A 21,113-nucleotide genomic window follows, 5' to 3' on the forward strand; every position below is an offset into this window, starting at 1 on the left:
TGAAGTTAGTTTTTCTCTGCCAGATAACTAAACTTTAACATGTACCCATAGGAAATAGGAAATTATGGGTATTCAAAGTAACCAGAATTCGGTCAGAATAATTAGAAAAACTGATCATTACTGAAGCACTGAAGGCCCGAAAAAAAATATTCAAATCCGCCTCCTACGCATGCTACCACGTGTTTTTCCACGAATTCTTCCTTATTAGTAGGTTCAAAAAAAATGTTTTGACCGCAGTTACAAGAGAGATCATCAAAAATCAATTTGTACATGCTTGGGACATCTCTTTCGAGCCTTTGCCATATGGAACTTTTGGCCAAAAATACACCACGAATCCATCTTTACGTACGTTTACGTGGTTCTTTGTTAGAACCTTGCTCAACATCTTCCGTGCCTTTAAAAAAGTACTGCCTATCGATTAGAATAGAAACAACCTTTAATCGATTGGAATATTATTGTCTAGGACTCAAACTGTTACACCAGCAACTGGCGACTGTTTAGCATTGAACATTTTCTATCGAATATAGTACCTCTCAGTGAAATAAACAAATACTTGAGATTCTAGCGCGTCGTTCGCGCATTGGATTAAATCTTCCTGTAATAGCTGAAATAGAGAACGAGGGTGACTGAGACTCAATATTACGAGGAAAAAAATTACAACAGAAACATGGAAACTCGTTGCGATGCGCTATTTACAAGGGAATCTGATATAAAGTTCTTTCAGGATTACGAAACATGTTGAAGTATCTCAGCTAAGTACGCATAACGCGCGTATTTGTTAAAGCAAAAATGTGTGACATGTGAACACCAGAGAAAAAAAATTAAATAAACTGAAATCAATTTTCGGAGTGCTGAATAAGGATACTTGAACAAATTTGATCCTACAAAACCTAATGAAATATGTTAAAGCTAAAAAAATTACACGTTTCATTAATTACTATTCTGAGTAAATAATTCTTATCAGACTTATTCTTTTATTTATCGAAAATTCTGTATTCGTAAATATCACAGACATTGGAAAGAAGTTGAACGATGATTTGATGATTGATATCATGTCAGAATTCGCACCCTGAAAATATCAAAAATTAGTAGATTATAGTACTATGTGCTTGATTTTGGTTCACCATTCGTTTTACAAGTTTTTCTACCTTCCCAGCCGCTCTCCTAAATCTGGCTCTGAATTTCAATGAAAGATAGGTCAAACATATTCCCAAAAATAAGTATCATCAAAAAATAAAAATTTATAAAAATATTTAAATAGCACCATCGACCATTGATTGATCCGAAATATAACCATTGCTTATCAAACCTTCATTTGTCATTATCCTATTCTACTCTCGTGTCGTTAAACATCTAACATTAATTTTACCGTCTCACAAACTCTTTCTTCGGGGTCCTCAGCCCGCCACTGCTACCGCCCTCGTCGTAGCAGTGGCCTCCGATTAGGGGTGGTGTGCCTCCTCCGGGGGGCTGCTGGTGGTGGGTAACACGATGCTGCTGCGGTTGCTGACCGCCGCCGCCCCCCTCACTTTCCGGCTCGAGTGGCATCGTGATGTCGTATTTGCGGGGCCTCCCCCGCGACAAATGGCGCCGCTTCAGGAACTCGTGATCATCGACCATCCAGAACGACCCGAAGTCGTCCTCGTACCGGACGAAGCACTTGTGCAGCGACAGGTTCGTCCGGATTGCGTTCTACGGGGAAGGAGTAATGGTGTCTGGGTTTGGCTGGCTTTTCGAACGGTTTCTTCCCACTTGGGATAAACCACGGTACACAACGAGGTACCTCATTAGCAATAGAATTATGAATAAATGTGCCGATTACATTTACAGTAAAACTATATGAATCATACATTCAACGCTGGAAATGTGCCGTAATGAGATTGTAGAATTGATAGTGTCAACTTGTTTTAGTTCAGAATCGGAATTTCATAGAATCTAATTGGTTCTCTTAACACATTACGGACCGCACGTTTTGGGACAAACTTGAACACTTCATTTGTTCGGATTCCACGAATGCGATTGCGAAACACGAGAAAACTCGTGAGCGGTCCGCAATGTAAACAGCCGCAATTTCTGCTATGTATCCAGATCATCTTCTAGAGATTATTCGAATCGACAATTGTTACAGAGCAAGACTCACAATCAAAAGGCGCTGAAAAATTATGGAAAATCAAAAGTGGTAAAAAGAAATCTATTATTCTTTCATTGTTAGAATGGTATGATTTAGGTTATGCAATATTTACTTCGCAATATATTGCAATATATGCAATATTTACTTCGCAATATATGCAATATTTACTTCGCAATATATGCAATATTTACTTCGAAACTTTGCCCTCTAATCACCCTTTTACAGAGTTCTGTTCATTACACTTTTCATTATTCATACTTCATATCCAGGTACTCAAATTATCGTCGTTACTGAATCGTTTTCCAGATTACATAACCCGGTCTAAAACCAATCGTTTTCTTCCCGCAGCAACACGTGGCCAAATATTTTTTCGGTTTTGGAAATCCACACTATCAATGCGTTTATTACATTTAAAAAAAATTCTAACACCGATGTTAGACAACAAAAAATTATAGGAGGCTGTGTTCAAGACACGACCGCATTGTTGACGTAGGACTACGCTGTGGTTTAATTCAAGTCGCTTGTTTATAACTGAGGATATTATTTTATAATGCTACGAAAATTTTGAAATAACTATTCTACCAGTTTGGTCGCCCTGAAATGTGTCTTTATTGTAGAACCATTCGACGATAATTGTTTGATGATTCATTCTGGTGCTCGCAGAACAATACATGCTCGAGATAAGCGCAGCTGTCATTCTGAGTGGATAAAGTTTTGCTACTGGCTAGCGGAACCAAATTACATACAAAATTCCAGAACGATATTTACTTTCTTGGCGACAAAATAAACGAAATAAACTCTATCTGTTAATCTCCACAACCTCGAAAGAGTAGCATTGCTTCATTATGAGCAAGATTAGCGCAAATGCAATCCTGGTTGAAAGCAGTTTCGTGACTGGCACGCGAGCCAAAAAAAAATTTGACCTTAATATAACTTATTGAAGAACTTGATATTCCCCAAATATTTTTTTGGTATACAACCTTAACACCTGCTTTAACATAGTGTCAGTTCAATGCATTGATGACAGAAAACAAACAATGTTAAGGCCTCAGCAGAGATTCATTACTAATACCCTAGCGTAAATATTTCCGTCCCGCTATCTCCCCTCCATGTTTATATTTATCATTACGACTGCATAATTTGCAACACCAAACAATCGTCAATCATAGCATGAAAAAATAGGCGATTGTTGCATCGTTACAGGGCCAATGCACACGGAAGCAGATACAAATGGGGTTTCAACGTAGCGAAGATGCACTATTTTGACGTAGGACTACGTCTTTCATTTCTATACCGGGGTGTCAAATCAAAGTTTCGAAAACGAAAGCGTTACGCCGGAGACCGAGATTTTGAGCGTTAATAGCTCCTAAACAACTGAACGAAATGGTATGATAAACACTTCATTCGAAAGATAAAATGTCTACGCGTTCTATACTTGTTACTTTTTGATCCAAAAACTTGTATCAATAGTCTTAAAATTGCTTTCAAAACAGGCTATTGAAATCACCAATCGGTATATAAGCGAGCGCCGCTCGGAAATCCACTCAGTTCTAATTGAACAGCGATTGGAGCATGTTGTCGCTCTTGTGGTGAAGCTCTTCGTTTATCATGAAAGCGTGGATGAACGGTGTCACCAAGAGCCTGTTTGTGCACCCTAGGCCAGAAGGGAATCCATCAGGAGGAGAGTGATGCCACAAACGGTTCCCCGGGAAGACATCGCTACACACACATACACGCGCAAAATTCATTTCGTTTGGATGCCATTCAGCATCGAGAAAGTTCCGGAAAGATCTAATCATTTCTGGAAAATAATCTGCCAGTTCCTCTGGGAATTTAAAAATACATTCATGTGAAAGAGTTTATTTGAATGTTTTCTATCCATGTAACACTGTGACCAAATATTTTTCAATCAAGTACTATTAACAGGTGGTTATCGAGTTAGTATTAACCACTGGTAGGCTTCCAGTATCGAGGAAAATGTGGAAATATCTAATCGTTACTGAAAATAATCTGCCAGTTCCTCTGGGAATTTAAAAATACATTCATGTGAAAGAGTTTATTTGAATGTTTTCTATCCATGTAACACTGTCACCAAATATATTTGGTTTTGTGGTTTTTCAATCAATCGCAATTAACAGGATAGCTTCAGAAGATTATTCTTCCCCATCAGTAGGATATTTCCGTATCCAATATTGTATGCGCCCGCAATCGATTATTGCTCAGTCGCTGAAAGTTCCGAGCTCAGAGAGTTCATTCCCCTCTAGTTTGCCTTCCAAATTGCCATCGTAAACCACACCTTCTCTCGATTCAATCACACACAAAAAGCATACTTAAGCGATATTCTGGTGGTGAGACACATTCATTTTTCGTGAGGACATCGACAAGACAACATCGTTGCCTAACGTGCTGGAGGAGGTGGACGGCGAAGGATCGACACGTACACGCGCAGAATTCTTTCCGTTTGGATGCCATTCAGCATCGAGAAAGTTCCGGAAAGATCTAATCATTGCTGGAAAATAATCTGCCAGTTCCTCTGGGAATTTAAAAACACATTCATGTGTAAGAGTTTATTTGAATGTTTCCTATCCATGTAACACTGTGACCAAATATTTTTCAATCAAGTACTATTAACAGGTGGTTATCGAGTTAGTATTAACCACTGGTGGGCTTCCAGTATCGAGGAAAATGTGGAAATATCTAATCGTTGCTGGAAAATAATCTGCCAGTTCCTTTTGGAATTGAAAATTACATTCAAGCGAAAGAGTTTATTTTAATGTTTTCTATCCATAAAATATCCATATAATACATTTGGGTTTGTGATTTGTCAATCAAGTACAGTACAGCAGGTTAGCTTTTGAAGATTATTCTTCAGAACAAGGTTTTTCGTATCCTATATTGGATGCATAAAACCTTGTGCCACCAACGTAACGCTCTCGTTTTCGAAGTCCCCCAAATATTCATTTAATCATTCATTCAGAATGGATTTAGATTCAACTTCAAACAAATGATCTCTAAATCAACGATAGTCCTACGTCACCCTTGCGGTTATACCATAGATATAACCTACTTCCTGTTTTTACGTACGGGATATGAAGTACCCACTTATGCACACAAATATCCATGGCTTGAAGCGACTAAATATACACACACTTCTGTTTTGCGCTCTTCTCAACAGAAGCCCTTTCTGTTAATATTGCCAGTCTAGACTAGCTTAGCTGTCATCCTTTGTGGAGAGGATGACAGCTAAGCTACTCTAGACTGTGGAGTCCTCAAAACAAGGAAGAACAAGCGATATTCATTGCTTTGAATACAGAACGATACTGAAAGTTTGCCTTCTTTATTTGTTTGAGACTATAAACATCTTCAGTTCATTCGTCTCTAACCTTCAAAAAGGCCCTTGGAAAACTTTACTTTATCCATCATATTACTCCTCCTCCCCCAATGCATTGAGAAAGGCATTCGATCCCTCGCCGTCCAGCTCGCTCAGCAACGATGTTGTTCAGTCGATTCCCTCACGAAGAATGAAAGTTTGCCTCAGCGAGATCCACTGTTTATATTCTAGGCAAATATTCCCCTTCGTTCTTCTTCTTTTCCTTTGTTCACGGAGACTTTACATCTTACGATTTCCCCTTCGTTGCTCGTTATTGACAGCTCTGTTCGGGAAAGCACACAAATGGACAGAACAAATGTATGAGGAAATGGGTATGCCTTCAATTTTCATCAATTTAAACCATATACAGACTATGGGTTTGTAATGTATAGCATATCAAACAAATCTTAGGAAATTTTCGATTCCTTTGGTATAAAATCGCCAAAATCCGTTCGCGGCAAAAACTGTTATTAACATTAACTTTATTTCATAAAAACGTGACCTGTTTTCTGATTTGACAAAACTGAAAGACGTAGTTCTACGTCAAAAAACAGTTTGAATTAATAATGACAATCGGATGCTTCAATTGCCAAATCGTTTAACTCCATAAAACAAGATGTTGAGAAAGATGATTATGAATTATTATTCAATGGCTGAAAAGATTTTGTCATTTAGTGGTGTTAATATTAAAGAATTTTGTTTCGAATATTTACAGTTAGGGGCTAATCAAATGCTTAGATACTAAAATTTAATAGTATTCAAAAAATGGAGTAAATCGATTTGGCAAGTGAAGCTGCCAATTACAACAAAGTTGTAAGTGGCAGTGGTCAGCAGAGATGCCAACCTTCCTGATTTTCCAGGATTTCCCAGACTTTTTATTCGTAATAATTATATTGGTTTCCATGCCAAAGTTTTCTGTACTTTACATTAAGTTAAACGTTGTACTTAATTTTTTTAATCTCTACCCTAAAATGTTTCGTGGCTTCCCAAAACAGTGCTAGAAAATTTCATGAAACCAGATTGTCTGACGATTTCATGGAACTACAACGATAATAGGTTTGAGGAACAACATTGCTTTATTTAGGATAATGTGAATGTAGATGTATATGGAGCCGATCTGGCGTGGAGGTAACATCCATACTTCTCACGCTCAAGATCACGAGTTCAATTCTCACTCCCGACATTCTTCCAAAATGGAAGGTAAAAGTGACGAACCAGCCAGAAGCGTTGAAAGTCACTATAATACAGAAAAAAAAAAGAAAAAAAATGTAGATGTATCTCCAGAGTTATTAATGTAGGAATACCTTTCAGAGTGTAAAATTACTCAAGAGAAAAATTTTGACACAATCAATATAACAAGATTTCATATGTAATTTGTTCGTCTGATTCAAAGTAGAATAAACTTTAATGATGAGACTCTGGTTAATATATCTATAACCGTACTAAATATCATAAAAATTAGAAAAAAAATCAACAAGTCCTTGCTTTCCTCATTTGTTGAGTAAAGATATATTCCAAAGCATAGATAATGAATTTAGTGAAAATTTGTATATTGATTTCTCTGCAATTGACTATAGTGATGCTGTAGGTTGTTCTGAAAAATATATAAACGATCGAAAAGTCAGGCGAAACACTAGCATTTTCGCTTATGCGAGGAATTATACCATGCTTATTAATTCTTTTACAAATCCGGTCTTCGCCCGAAGGAAGATATACTCTGTTCTGGTAGGATTTGGAATGGATTCTGTATTATGAGCTACTATCAAGTAACCTGTATCTCACATGCATGGCTCGGAGCAGTTTTCGACTAGGAAGCAAACATGTTCTGGGAGGATAGAACATTTAAGTTAGAGGCGAATGAACTGAAAAGTTTAAAGCCTCTTTAATCCAACATCATCATCATCATCATTTAAGTGTGAAAGATGGCGAAAGTTTGTGAAACAGAACTATGGATATAAAATTAAATTATAATGATTTGATTGTTTTTGTTTTCCCAAAAATCGACAAATCAGTAATCAGAAATGTATTTTCAGAAGTGTGACTAAAATGAAATTCCCCAGCGAGTGCTTTTGGTTTTTATTCATTTCACCCCAACAAATCGTAAACACAGTGGTAGCTCTCAAGAAAGTGTAACTAAAAAGTATATTTGTGAAAGCTGGTGGTTTATAGTTTATTAAATTTTTAATTCAATGTTAATCAGTTAAATGATACGTATTGATTTTTCTTATACAACAGAAAGTATGGTATGGTTCTCGTACTTTGAATTGAGTAGTACTCAATACATGTTCTACTGAGGAAAATACTCATATATTTATTACATTTAAAAAGTTTAAAGAAAACTCAATTGAAAAAACGAGAGAAATTTAAAGAAAAAAGGCACTTACCTCGGTTTTTAGTTACCAAGTCTTTTCAGCGCTGCGTAAGACTGCTACTTCTAAGTCGCACTTTTAGCCACCCCTGAGCTGGTGGATTATTCTGGCCTCCATCGCTCTACACGTTCAAACTCACATTCCTTTCTTCACATACATGCCATTTTCTTCCTTTGCTCTATTACTACTATGTATAATATGGATATTTTTTTCACCTATTTTCACTTTCAGCTTACTCACTCTCAGCCCTCACACCCCTTTTTTTCAATATATTTCACACGTGCCCGCCATTAAATGGAAATGCACTCTTTATAATATTTTCACTATGCGAAAGATTTACGCTTGATAGAAAGATAATAACCCTCGAAACACAATTGAACAACAAAATGGACGCCTTGTGCCTCCGTTTTGGAAGCAATCGATGACACGTGATGAACTTTGCACCGGCCACGCTGAATCGATCAACTCACGCATATGGCCCCTTCATAAGCCAGATTTAATTGGAAATACACTCAACAATTCACTTTTTATTTCCATTTTTTTTTCTTGCCAATCACGTGTTCACCGCACAATACTTTTCGGATGCGGCGCGACGCAACGATCATGTTATACACCCCGAGAACACCATCTGCGACCGAACACGACGACGATCCAACTCTCAATGAGATCGTTTCAGCTTTCGCAAACCATCAAATGCCCTGTTGCGTTTTGTCCGCTGCTCGCCGATTAGTACCGTTATGTGACTGCGCTTTCATTGTTGGCTAGAGACACCGGTTAATGGCATATGCATTCATCAAACCGGATAAAATTTGTGTAGCAGTCACACATAACGGTACTACTTGGCGAACAGCGGGCAAGGCCAGGCACAGCATCCGATTGTTTGCGGAATTCAAAACGATCTCATTCAGAGGGCGATCGTCGTCATGTTTAGTGATGTCTAAATTTTTCATTTATTCGATTATCGATTAATCGTTGGGGCATTTTTCAATGTCCGATTCATTCGAATAGTTGTCTTTCAATATTCGATTAATCGAACGAATATTTATTTCTTGAAATAATCACGTATCACGTTATCATTCTGGTCGCGTGGTCTATCGGGTTGTCGATGTTAGATGGTTGGATAAAAAAAAATTATATAGCCCTAACAATGCATTAACCTTGAGAAAGATTCTTTCTTTCATTATTCGCGATCACAGTGACAATTAGTCGATGTATTCAAATTTTGATTTCAATTTATTCGATACAAAATTAATTGATTATAACTTCGGATATTCGATTATTTGAATTAATCGAACGATTAACCGACATCTCTAGCCATGTTCGGTTGTGTTGTGCTCGTTGATCGCGTGATCGTGTCGCGTTTGTGAAAAATATAGTGCGGTAAACACGCGATTAGTCGTCGAGCGTTTATTGGCTCATTAGGTCTTGCAAAATTGTGCGGAAGTTGGTGATGAATTGTTTATTGTATTTCCGATCGAACATAACTTATGAAAAGACGAAACGCAGCACGAGTCGATTCTTCCCGCGTGGACAATTCACCACGTGCCATCGATTACGTACCAAACGAAGGCTCCAGAAGAGCCCATTTTGTTTTTCAATTTGGTTTGTTTTAAGTGTAAAATCTTTTCATCGTGAAAATATGATAAAGAGTGCATTTCCATTCAATGGTGGACAAGTGTGAAATATATTTATAAAAAATGTGAGGGTTGAGAGTGAATAAGCTGAAAGTGTGAATAAGCTGAAAGTATGAGGAGAAGTTACAATGTTTATACATAGTAGTAGAAAAATAGAATAGAAAGAATAGAAAGTTCATGTGAGGGAAGAAATGTGAGTTTGGGCGTAGAATGATGGAGGCTGGAATAATCCAACGGTTCAAGGATGGCTGAAAGTTCAACCTAGAAATGGATAAATCACGCAGCGCTGGAAACAAATGTGTTCACCGATAGCCTAATGTGAGTGAAGTTTTTTCAAATTTTCCCCGAATATTTCAAACTTCAAGACAATAAATACATAACAATATTTTCTAGCAAAACATTTGCTGAGAACTACTCATTCGGAAGTGCGAGAATAATCTGTACTTGACCATACTTTCCATTGTATATAAAATGGTAATTTTAAACTATTACGCGTATCAGGTAACTAAAATTCTTTGAAATGACCAAAAAAGTGACTAATCTCTTGACTATTTCTCTCGAATCGTTCGAATTGCTGAATGTGATAGAATGATAAAAAAACAATATCTAATGTAATATCTAATTGTAATATTTGAGATGTGAGAAACTTGATTTTTTAATTTGAATTGTGTCGACTTTTGCCTGTCCTATCTCAGGTGAGATGCAGTTGAATTCACGACAAATTACAGCATACCACCATGAAAAGGTGACGTCAGGGAAATTGCTCGTCGAATCAGTCGACCCCAGTCGATTCCATCGATTTTTTGAGGTTAAACGCTTTTGAAAAAAAGAACAAAAAAAGTAAAAGTTCCCCATTTCACAACCCTCTCACATAAAAAAATGGCAAGTTTCGTCAAAACTAACATGAATCAGCAACGGAATATGATAGACTTGTATTCTTCAAAAATTCTATAACCCAAGAAATATTTTTGAATACCGGAATGAAACGATTGATTACTGAAAACTGAGAAGAATATGATTTCATTGAGAAGTGTAAAATTCAGTGTCGTCTTATACAAACAAATAGCAAAACTAAGTATGATCGTGTCTTAAAAGATTGTTTCTCTTTGTATTGGTGTTAAATAATTACTATTTGAAGAACTGAACAATGTGCCAAAGCCTTAAAGGGGTATTCTAGTGTAGAGGCACGAATTTCGGCCGTTTTTTCAAGCTCCGAAAAAATAAAACAAATAACATTTTTACTATCCATTATATCAATATTTTTTTTATCTATCTTTCAACAACAAAACAAACATTAAACGGTAAAAATATGTTCATAACTAGAATAGGTACAAGCTGATCAAGTGAGAGGGTTCAAAAAAAGTTGTGCCATGGCGTTTGTCTGTGGATGACAGAATGCATGGCCAGAGTAAATGCAGCTTAACCTCCCCCTGACTTGTTTCGAATGGGAGAGCATAGCAGTCACGCGTACCACTACACCGCCGGCAGCTGATTACTCATGCTGGCCTACTTCATAACTGTACTTTTTTTGTTTTAGTGAAGACGTTTCGTATGCAACAACGAAACTTTCATCTGAACATAAACAGCTCGAATAGAATAATTGTTTCAATTCGCTAACGATTGGAGAAGTGATATTGATTATTATTGAGTTGGGCCAGTGTGAATAAGGCACGTCATGAACTGCAATACATTCGTCTGGTTGAGCAACAAATTGTCAATGAGAATGTTTGTATGATTGACGCCAAAAACCAACTGAATATGTGACTAAACACGAGACGTTAATATTCCATCATGACAACACACGAGGCTTTGAATTTCCTCGGGATACGTATATTACATTTTCGATTATTTTTTTGTGGCGTTATGTTGGTACTCATGTTTTTCACTGTTTTTCGTCAACATTAGTTCGACCAATGAAATGTTCAGCTAATTTTTGAAAGCTTGCTTGTCTTTCGCCTATTCCAATTTCCATTGGGATGATCGTGCTTCGGTTTCCTCGTCATAACTCCATACACCATACACATAACTCTACACCAGTCCCTCTGTAGCCTTCTGGAGAAAATTTGAATGGTCGCGGAGTCCAACAACACCTTAGCAATATTAGCGTTAGCGTCCGACACGCCCATTCTAGAGTTTGCCACGAATTCTAGAGCTTGTCACTGAGAATACATTCAAAGCGTGTTATTTGGCATAAGAAATGTGCGCGAAAAAGAATGAAAAAGGAAATAAAGTTTTGTAGTGAACAGATAGGATCTAAGCGAGAGGGAGATAATGTTAGAGCGGGAAGAACTTAGCCTTAGAGCCGGTGGAGTAAGACAAAACAAGTGCACATACAAATGCGCACGCAAACGTGAACGTCAACTTGCACAGGTGCGCGCATATGCACACACAGATGCATACATATAATTAATCAGACGTTCCTGATAGCAAAATCAAATGCGTTCCCCCGGTAGTGAGCGCCGCTTGATGAGCCAGGCTTGTGCGAGCCATTGATGGCAAGCGCTAAAGTGAACGTGTTAAATAATCACGATGTGAAAATTGGGGGTCGGTTTAGAACTCCGTTTCTGAAGATCCGTTCAGGACCACCCTGACTTTTGACGTAGGATTACGTCTTTCGGGAACATATTGAAAACATCGTGAATATTTGCCAATTTCAAACGCTTATTGCTCAGTCATTTCATGATGGATTGATGAAGTTTTTGCGTCAATCGTTTTCGGCGCTCCATAACAATTTTTTATATTGAAGAAAATAATATATGTCATGAAATTAACTATCGAACAATTGGAAAATCACAACCCCTATCCTAACGGAAATACCCACTTCTGATTGGTCGAAATTGACGACACATGCGGCGTGTCCCTAACAGAGACATCTAAATCAAGCTGACTGGGGGAAATCGGCATTGCACATACATTAAAGTAGGGGGAGCTTTTGCTCCCACCGAAATGTGTTCCCTAACAGACACATTAAAACCAAGATGCCCGGGGGAAATCGGCATTGCAAATATATGCAAGTCGGGGGCATTTTTATATTGCAAGTAAGGTGAGTGATACGATTAATTCTATCAAATAAAATTTAAATTTGAAACTTTAATGTTGGTTGCTTCGTGAAATTTCATATCAATGACCGATCATGTATTGTGAAAAATTTAGCACAAGTGTAAGTATAAAATTGCATATGGTAGCGGTTGTGTTAAAAATGACTTGATATATGAAACGATTTATTTCAATTTTCATAAATAAAAACCAAGGTGTGTTCCCGCTCGAGAACGGGTCGTTTGGTTTAAGCTGTCTGTTTTGTTGTGTTAATTTTCACCCAAGGAAAGTTTATACGAGGAAAAAAATTGGAAAAGTGAAGAAACATCAGCAAAAGTGTTTCCCATTTACTCCACACACTCCACGTATAGTATTAGTTGTTGTTAGTCCAGTTAAAATTCGCATTGGGTTGAATAAACACTCAGAAAGTAAAAATTATAAAAAAAAATTAACTTTTCCATTTCAAATATGTCTTCTCTATATTAAAGTAACATTTTTTTAATGATGAGACAAATTGATAATAGTGTTCGGTATTGGTAATTATCTAATGTTACATTTTCTTTAGTTCAACCATACATAACACAGAAGACATCTCGTCTAGGATCACAGAGGTTTTCATCATATCTCGTTCCACTTCGGTATCTTTTATCTGATACGCATCGTACGCACCATCCAACGACTGTTTACCATCCTTCTGTCATCATCACTCGGTCACTCCACCACTGTTTGGAGTGAACAAACAATACCCAACAACCAAACAAAACGGCCCTTTTCAGAGCCACCAAACTATTAACAAAGAGTATAACGATGTAATTCTTCAAACATATCCCAAATGAATAGATAGCCTAACGGAATCCTACGTCAACTATGCGGTTGTGTCTCGAACACAACCTCATGTGACTCTTTTATATACTGGGAACAAACAATTTTTTTTGTGTTTTTCCGAAAGATTATGCATAGAAACATCGTTTTATGAAGAAAAGAGTGATCTGCAATACTTTGCAGAATATAAATCTCGTTGTTATTGGGCATTCGCTAACAAGGTGTACACGTGTTCTGTTAAACTATTTCTTATTTGTTTAAGAATTAGTTCGTTCTTCCAAACCAGAAAAGAGTGCATTAGGCCTGCTGAAAGTGTGACATTAAATTCTTGTACTTGAACCGATTTATTGATCTACAAAAACCGATATGGATCTACAAAAAATACATGGTGGGACAGTTATGAATAGAATAGAGTAATTCCAAATGAAATCGACAAATGACAAAACATGAGTGTTTTTGATTCGAATGAAAGTGTGTATTCCGTTTGGGTTAGAGGAAATATGAGTTTTCCACAGCAATTGGGATTTTTTTGACTCAAGCGTAACTTTTGAAAAGGGCGTATCGATTTGAGTAAGAGAAATTTTTGATAATTTATATCTCAAAAACTATGAGTCGTACCGAAATAGTGTCTTAGAAAGAGTTATAGAGTATTGATGGTTGAATATGAAAAAAATTTACACTGAGAAAAAAAATTAGCACTTTTTTTTATTTACAAAATAAAAATTTAAAAAATGGGCCCAAGATGGTAAAACTATTTTTGACGAACTTTGTGGAACATCGAATTTTTAGGAATTTTCGAAGCTTCGAATTTTTGTATGTTAACAATAATTTTTAGCCACAAATTATTGAATGAATCCTGATGTGATTTAAAACAAAAAAGGTTATTATCAATCTCCTTCTAAATGCAATCATTCTCGAGATATTTAAAAAAATATTTATATTTTATAATCTTTTTTATAGTAAATAATCTCTTTTAATATGTTTGTCGTGTTATACCGTCATGTTCACGAAATTTTATGAATTTTCTTATAATTTCCAACAATTTTTTTGATTGATTGAAGGATGTATTAAGATAAAAAAAGAATTTTTTAGTTTCGCTACGTTTTGTATTATCCCACATGTCTTCGAATGTTTCGTAACGTAACTCCTAAATATATGTCTTTACCATAACGATGTATTTGGAAAAGTTGTTGGAAATTACAAGCAAATTCATAGAATTTCATGAACATGACGGTATAACACGACAAACATATTAAAAGGGATTATTTACTATAAAAAAGACAATAAATTAGAAATATTTTTTCAAATATTTCGAGAATGGCTACATTTAGAAGGAGATTGATAATAACCTTTTTTTTTTCTCATATTTCCTCCAACCCAAACGGAATACCCACTTTCATTGGAATCAAAAATACAAGTTTTTACAATCTGCATTTTTAGGATGATTTCATTTGGAATTGCTGAATATCAACATGGGACAATTGAGCTTGATGTTGTTTTTTTTTTTCAAAAGTTGAGAATAAACTATATGTTTTTTTGTGTTTTTCCGTAAGATTATGCATAAAAACAACGTGTTATGAAGAAAGGTGAAAATCGTCAAAAAGTAACATGGGACAACTATGCATAGAACGGCAGTGCAGACCTTTAAAAAGGAAATCAATTTCTTTTGTGAACTTGTGCGAATATTTAAAATGTTAAATCAATGTCTTTAAAATGTTATATCAATTGGAACAGATCAGTATCATTGATTAGCGTAATCTAAATACAACATTGTTTGAAAGAAACTGCAGCCATGAAATTCGTGACCAAAGTATTGTGCGACAAATTGTGCACATCACGAATTTCATTGCAGTTCGCGTAGTTGGCAACACAGTCGTCGCAATGTAAACAACCAGAAAGCTTCCCATTCATAGGCACGTGGCGACGAAAAGCTAGCTGTTGCAGGCGACTATTCATACGAGCCCTGAAAGTGCTCAGCAAAGACACAAACCATTCCCCGATGGAAATGGTTTGTGTGCGTTTTGCTAGGATTCACTTATTTCGTTGATGAAATTGCTGAAAACGAAAGGATAACCGCTGCCGTTGCATAAATCGTTTCATTCGAAACGATTTATGACTCTTCTGGAGTCGTGTTTGGTTTCACAGCGAAAATTTGTCAAACCAAAAATTCAACTCGACGAGATAGAGTCACGTATCCCACGGGAAGAGAAACATTTGCAATTCGTGAATGATTTTGTTTACAGAATTCATGATTCGAATCCTTAATTCTACCAAAGTCAACAAATGCCTCTACTTCCCGGATTTCAAGAATACGCAGCGGTTATACCTCGGAAGATTGAAAATCGAAACGGTTTAAAATCCTTCGAATAAAGTAAAAGAATATCAAACGTTAGGAATTTCCAAAATAAAACAGAAAACACCCTCTACAAGAGTAGCTCAAAAAGTGGAATCATATATAAGAAGAAGGACACACTACGAGATGAACACCACATTCGCATCGACAATCAAAAGAGGAAAGAAAATGGACGGAAAAAAACACGACCGAAGGAGGACTATCCCGAGGGGGATTCCTTCCGCAGCGGAGCCCGCGTTACGAACCGTTTGTAGTAGAAACTGGCCGGCGGTGCTTTCAGCGTCTGCATCGTCGTCGCGGTCTTCTTCTTGCTTCCCCCCGCGGAAGCTCCACCGCCTGCGCCGCCACCGGACGACGACGTCATGGCGTTCGTGGCATTCTGAAATTTAAACTGCATTATTCCCAGCTTCTGGGGCCGACGCTTGCAAAACTCTGCCTCGTTCACGGTCCACACGGCTCCCTTGATGTTCTCCACCCGCATGAAGCACTTGTGCAGCGACAGGTTGTGGCGGACGGCGTTCTTGAAAGTGGATTCGATTCGGGGATATCGAGAGGGAGTTGTCGTGGGGAATCATTCGAACGAGAAGGGAATCGAATACGAGTACAATAAAATAAATAAGAAACAGAAAACGAACAGAAATCCATTGGGAGTAATTGTTAAAAATTATTAGCTTTTCTGTGTTCAATCTGATGAAACATTACATCGTCATAATTACCTTCCATGTCGCTGCGTTCCTCCGGAAGTAGCAGAAGGTATTTTGAAACCAGTTGTAGATTTCATTCAAAGTCAATTGCTTTTCGGGAGACTCAATAATTGACTAGAAATTAAATAAATCATTTCTGATTGTACATAAAGTCGCCTGTCTCACCTGTCGTATAAGCGACGCGTAGGTAAAAGGAGGCCGCACGTCATGACTCCGATAGAATTCGCGATTTTTATGAACATCTGGAAGCAACACTATTTTTTTAAACACATACGTGTCACGAATACTCATTTCATCTCACCATCCTGCACATCCGGATAGTGCACCTCTTTGAAGCCAGCTTCGGCATCCTGTGTCCCAAAATATTTAGCTCTCATCGCGGAACCCTTTGAAGATCGTCCGGAAGCACATCCCACCTGCTGATGCTGCTGATGCTGTTGTTGTTGTTGTTGTTGCTGATGCTGCTGTTGCTGCTGATGATGATGATGTAACGCCTGCTGATGCTTTCCGGTCAGCTGTAACGCGGCTTCCGCCATTCCTCCATCCCCACTGTCGCCACCCACAGCAGCGGCCGATGCCGGAGGGAAGCGCAAACCGGCGATCAATTCGTACGGTGGAGGCGGAGGTGGGATCTGCGGCACAAACGGGTTCGCTCCGGCCATCGGAATACGAGCCATTTCATTCTTCTTGTTAAGATGCAGAATCATCGCTTGCAGCCGGTCGCGTTCCTTCTGCAGCTGCAGATGCAGCTGACAGACAACCTCCATCTGGATGCGAGCCTGCGCCGCCGAGTAGTCTCCGTTGATATGATCCGACTGGAGATGGTTGTAGAAGTCGTCGAAATCATCGAACACTCTCTCGCAGCCTGGCCAGCGGCAAGCTCCACCGCCAAACAGCGGATGAATCGATAGCTTTAGGGATGAGTCCTCTAATGTGTGTGGAATGAAACATAGAAAAAGCGACATTACAAACTGTGATAACAATTTTGACTGCAATTGAAATATCGGAACATTAATAATTGCTTGCATCTGGAGTATCGAAGAATGGTCTTCAAAACTGCGTTTTGTGCGTGATTCTGAAAACAAAATTGTGCATAAAGTGAGTTCAATGCTGAAAGTAGAAAAAAAAGAGTTAATTGGGTGCATCCATGTTGGAATGGATAAAAGTGCATCTCGGCGTGTCTGAGATCGTCTGGTCTGAAAACAGAGGGAATATCCGTTGAATTTAACCACAAAAATCAACGTAGGTTTACACAGCTAAGGAATATCCGGCACAACTCACATCAAGCACCAATTTCACCAATTTTCTGTACAATTTGTGTTATTTTAAGAGCGAAAAACCTTCGACAGACTGTTCCCACTTCCTTCGGTGACGAGTTCCTTGCAGCTTCTGAAGAAAGTGCGAAATGATCCTGGCTGCGCTTGTGCGGAATGCGCATGACGCGTGCATCTGCGAGCGCGGAAGCTTTCGATGCAGCGCCGGATGCTGCTGAACTGAATGAGGTGTGCTTTTGGGGTGCTCCGTCTGAGAGCTGTGTTGAGCTTTTGTATCCGCAGTGAAGTGTAGAGGGAGACACCGGTATCGGATGGAAGCCCGATCGATGGGAAAAGGCTCGCGTTGGAGTTTGGTGTTTATTACGTCGCATTTTTTTATCTGAACGTGTGAGCCAAATTTTAAGTTGTTTCAAGTAGCATTTTTTGAATCATTATATCATTATTCAGGAAAAACATTTAACATTCGAGGGATTAAATTTGGCAAAAAAACAGTTTTATTTTCAATTCTAATAGTAAATGAGGAGCTGATTTTTCTGTAATCGTAGCTCGGAACTCGTCACGGTTCCATGGTGTAATGGTTAGCACTTTGGACTCTGAATCCAACGATCCGAGTTCAAATCTCGGTGGAACCTACGGGTGACTTTTTAATTGTCAAACTGAATCAAAATTGACAATTTTGTATTCTTATTTTATATCCGTGTGAGCGCAGAAACCAAAAATCGAGCGGCAAATATATACCGCGAATTTGTAATTTTAAATTTTCTAGCTGAACATTTTTTTAGTTTGTATTGGCCTCAGTGGTCTTCATGTCAGTTTTAAGCGCGATCTGTCATTTATTTTGTTTACAGTGTCATTCAGAACAAGTCAACTTTTTTTGTTCGGCGATTCCTTTTGGAGGGCCAAACGGTCAGTAAAGAGTATTCTCAGATTTGTGGAAGGATAACACATGAATTTTGCACCACGATAGTGCCCCAGCTTATCGGTCGATAATTGTAAGCGAATTTTTGACCAAAAATGGCACGAATGTGATTGAACAAGCACCGTTCTCTCCAGATCTGGCCCCGTGTGACTAATTTCCATTTTCGGAACTCAAATTAGCACTTCGTGGGACTCGTTTTTGCAGCATTGAAGACATAAAAACGAATTCGTTGTGTGATTCTCCCTTTAAGTAAGATTGATAAAGGAATTTAACTCTGATGAAGCCAATTGCGAGCATAATCTGCCTTGAAACAAGCAACAGAAAGTGGTGCATACATTTTACACGAATCAAATCATATTCATAGCATTTTCGTGTAAATGACATATTTTATTTGTATCTTCTATGATTGAGGATTTATATAAATACCTGACCCGGCAAACTTCGTCCCGCCCAAAATTTGTTTTTTGTTATCAATACCTTCAAACATTCACGTATTTTTACTAAGCGCAAGTTCATGAGTCCAATCGCAGAACTGTTAATTGATTGATTTTCTAATTGACCCCGTTGATTTTACCTTTTACTAAAAAAATCCTAGTATTTCTACCAAAACTCATCATTATAATATCAGATTATTTTCAGACACAATTCTTGTTCAAAATTTTTCAACCACTTGCAAATAACATGTTTCTCCGTAACATGGAATAAATGTTTGATACAGAAAATATGATAGAATGAAGACAAACCCCTTCCCTTTTCTCCCATTAGAGAGGGGGGTGGAGTGTCTAACTACCATAGAAACATTGATTGCACCCTAAAACCTCCATATGCCTAATTTGAATTCATTTGCTTGATTAATTCTCGAGTAATGTAGAAATTTGTGTTTTATTTGTATGGCAGTCCCCCCCCTTAGAGAGGGGTGTGGAGTTTTTTACCACCACAGAAACATTTATTGCACCCTTAAACCTCCACATGCCAAATTTGGTTTCGTTTGCTTGATTAATTCTCGAATAATGCAGAATTTTGTGTTTCATTTGTATGGCAGTTCCCCCTTAGAGAGGGGGGAGGAGTATCTAACCACCGTAAAAACATTTATTGTACCCTAAAACCTCCACATGCCAAATTTGGTTGCATTTGCGTGATTAATTCGCGAGTAACGTAGAAATTTGTGTTTCATGTGTATGGCAGCCCCCCCTCCCTTAGAGAGGGGAGAGGGGTCTGAAACTATCACGAAAACCTTCCCCGGCCCCAAAAACACCTACATACCAATTTTCATGTCGATCGGTTCAGTAGTTTCCGAGTCTATAAGAATCAGACAGACAGACAGACATCACTCCATTTTTATATATATAGATATATATAGAGCGGGGGGAGGGGAGGGGGGAAACATCTCATTTTATTCATATATATATATATATATATATATATATATATATATATATATATATATATATATATCATGCAAACTCAGTATTTTATGTTGTTTATTTTACAATTCTAATACAGTAAAATAAAACCTATTAAACAACTTTTGGCATTTTCTTCTTAATCATACTTCGAGCCCAAGCCCGTATGCTCGCACCTTCCTCTTTACCCGGTCCATAAGGTTCTGTACAACGTCAGGTTGTAGTTTTTTTTAACAGAAATCCATTTTCTCTTGAAGTCCGCCTCCGATTTGACAACTTTTGGGTTCTTCCGGAGAGCCTGCTTCATAATCGCCCAATATTTCTCTATTGGGCGAAGCTCCGGCGCGTTGGGCGGGTTCATTTCCTTTGGCACGAAGGTGACCCCGTTGGCTTCGTACCACTCCAACACGTCCTTTGAATAGTGGCACGAAGCGAGATCCGGCCAGAAGATGGTCGGGCCCTCGTGCTGCTTCAATAGTGGTAGTAAGCGCTTCTGTAGGCACTCAAAGGGGGCGCTCCGCTTTCCGCAAAAGCAGATCGCTTGCCACACCATGTACTTTTTGGCAAACTTGGATAGTTTCTGCTTGCGAATCTCCTCCGGAACGCTGAATTTGTCCTCTGCGGAGAAGAACAACAGGCCCGGCAGCTGACGAAAGTCCACTTTGACGTAGGTTTCGTCGTCCATTACCAGGCAATGCGGCTTCGTCAGCATTTCAGTGTACAGCTTCCGGGCTCGCGTCTTCCCCACCATGTTTTGCCTTTCGTCGCGGTTAGGAGCCTTCTGAACCTTGTATGTACGCAGGCCCTCCCGCTGCTTGGTCCGCTGGACGAATGAACTTGACAAATTCAGCTTATTGGCGACATCCCGGACCGAACAACTCGGATCACGTCGTAACTGCTTAACTACGCGCTTGTGATCTTTTTCACTGACGGAGCATCCATTTTTGCCGTTCTTCACCTTCCGGTCGATGGTTAGGTTCCCGAAGTATCGTTTTAGTACTCTGCTGACCGTGGATTGGACGATTCCCAGCATCTTACCGATGTCCTGATGTGACAACTCCGGATTCTCGAAATGAGTGCACAGGATTAATTCACGAA

The 21,113-nt window shown here is 38.4% G+C and overlaps 1 protein-coding gene and 1 non-coding gene across 4 annotated transcripts; one reads left to right on the top strand and one right to left on the bottom strand.

Moving 5' to 3' along the window:
* Positions 1 to 925: 925 nt before the first annotated feature.
* On the bottom strand, positions 926 to 17,803 carry LOC129774592 (forkhead box protein P1-B). Of its 3 annotated transcripts, XM_055778546.1 has the most exons (7): positions 17,701 to 17,803; positions 16,721 to 17,615; positions 16,585 to 16,661; positions 16,432 to 16,533; positions 16,152 to 16,235; positions 15,961 to 16,094; positions 1,463 to 1,692 (listed from the first exon to the last, which is right to left on the bottom strand). In XM_055778546.1, exons 2-7 carry the CDS (start codon positions 17,562 to 17,564, stop codon positions 1,596 to 1,598), a joined length of 1,338 nt encoding a protein of 445 aa, XP_055634521.1. In that variant the 5' UTR covers positions 17,565 to 17,615; positions 17,701 to 17,803; the 3' UTR covers positions 1,463 to 1,595. The 3 variants fall into 3 exon arrangements, with proteins under 3 accessions (XP_055634439.1, XP_055634521.1, XP_055634355.1); XM_055778380.1 differs by having other exon boundaries at positions 15,961 to 16,235; XM_055778464.1 differs by lacking the exons at positions 15,961 to 16,094; positions 16,152 to 16,235 and having other exon boundaries at positions 926 to 1,692.
* A 450-nt stretch (positions 17,804 to 18,253) lies between these two features.
* Trnaq-cug (transfer RNA glutamine (anticodon CUG)) lies at positions 18,254 to 18,325 on the top strand. Its single transcript has one exon. It is a non-coding gene; the product is annotated as a tRNA-Gln (tRNA).
* The last annotated feature ends 2,788 nt before the right edge of the window (positions 18,326 to 21,113 follow it).

The sequence above is a fragment of the Toxorhynchites rutilus genome, chromosome 1, assembly GCF_029784135.1.
Source record: "Toxorhynchites rutilus septentrionalis strain SRP chromosome 1, ASM2978413v1, whole genome shotgun sequence".
NCBI classification, from domain to species: Eukaryota; Metazoa; Arthropoda; class Insecta; order Diptera; family Culicidae; genus Toxorhynchites; species Toxorhynchites rutilus.

What these genes read in the sequence shown, in the direction of transcription:
- LOC129774592 (XM_055778380.1), bottom strand. Translation starts at nt 17,564, where the DNA reads ATGCACCCAATTAACTCTTTTTTTTCTACTTTCAGCATTGAACTCACT. An exon ending in CTATCCGGATGTGCAGGATG is followed by an intron (nt 16,662 to 16,720) that starts GTGAGATGAAAT and finishes TGTTGCTTCCAG; the next exon opens with ATGTTCATAAAAATCGCGAA. An exon ending in GGAACGCAGCGACATGGAAG is followed by an intron (nt 16,236 to 16,431) that starts GTAATTATGACG and finishes TCCACTTTCAAG; the next exon opens with AACGCCGTCCGCCACAACCT.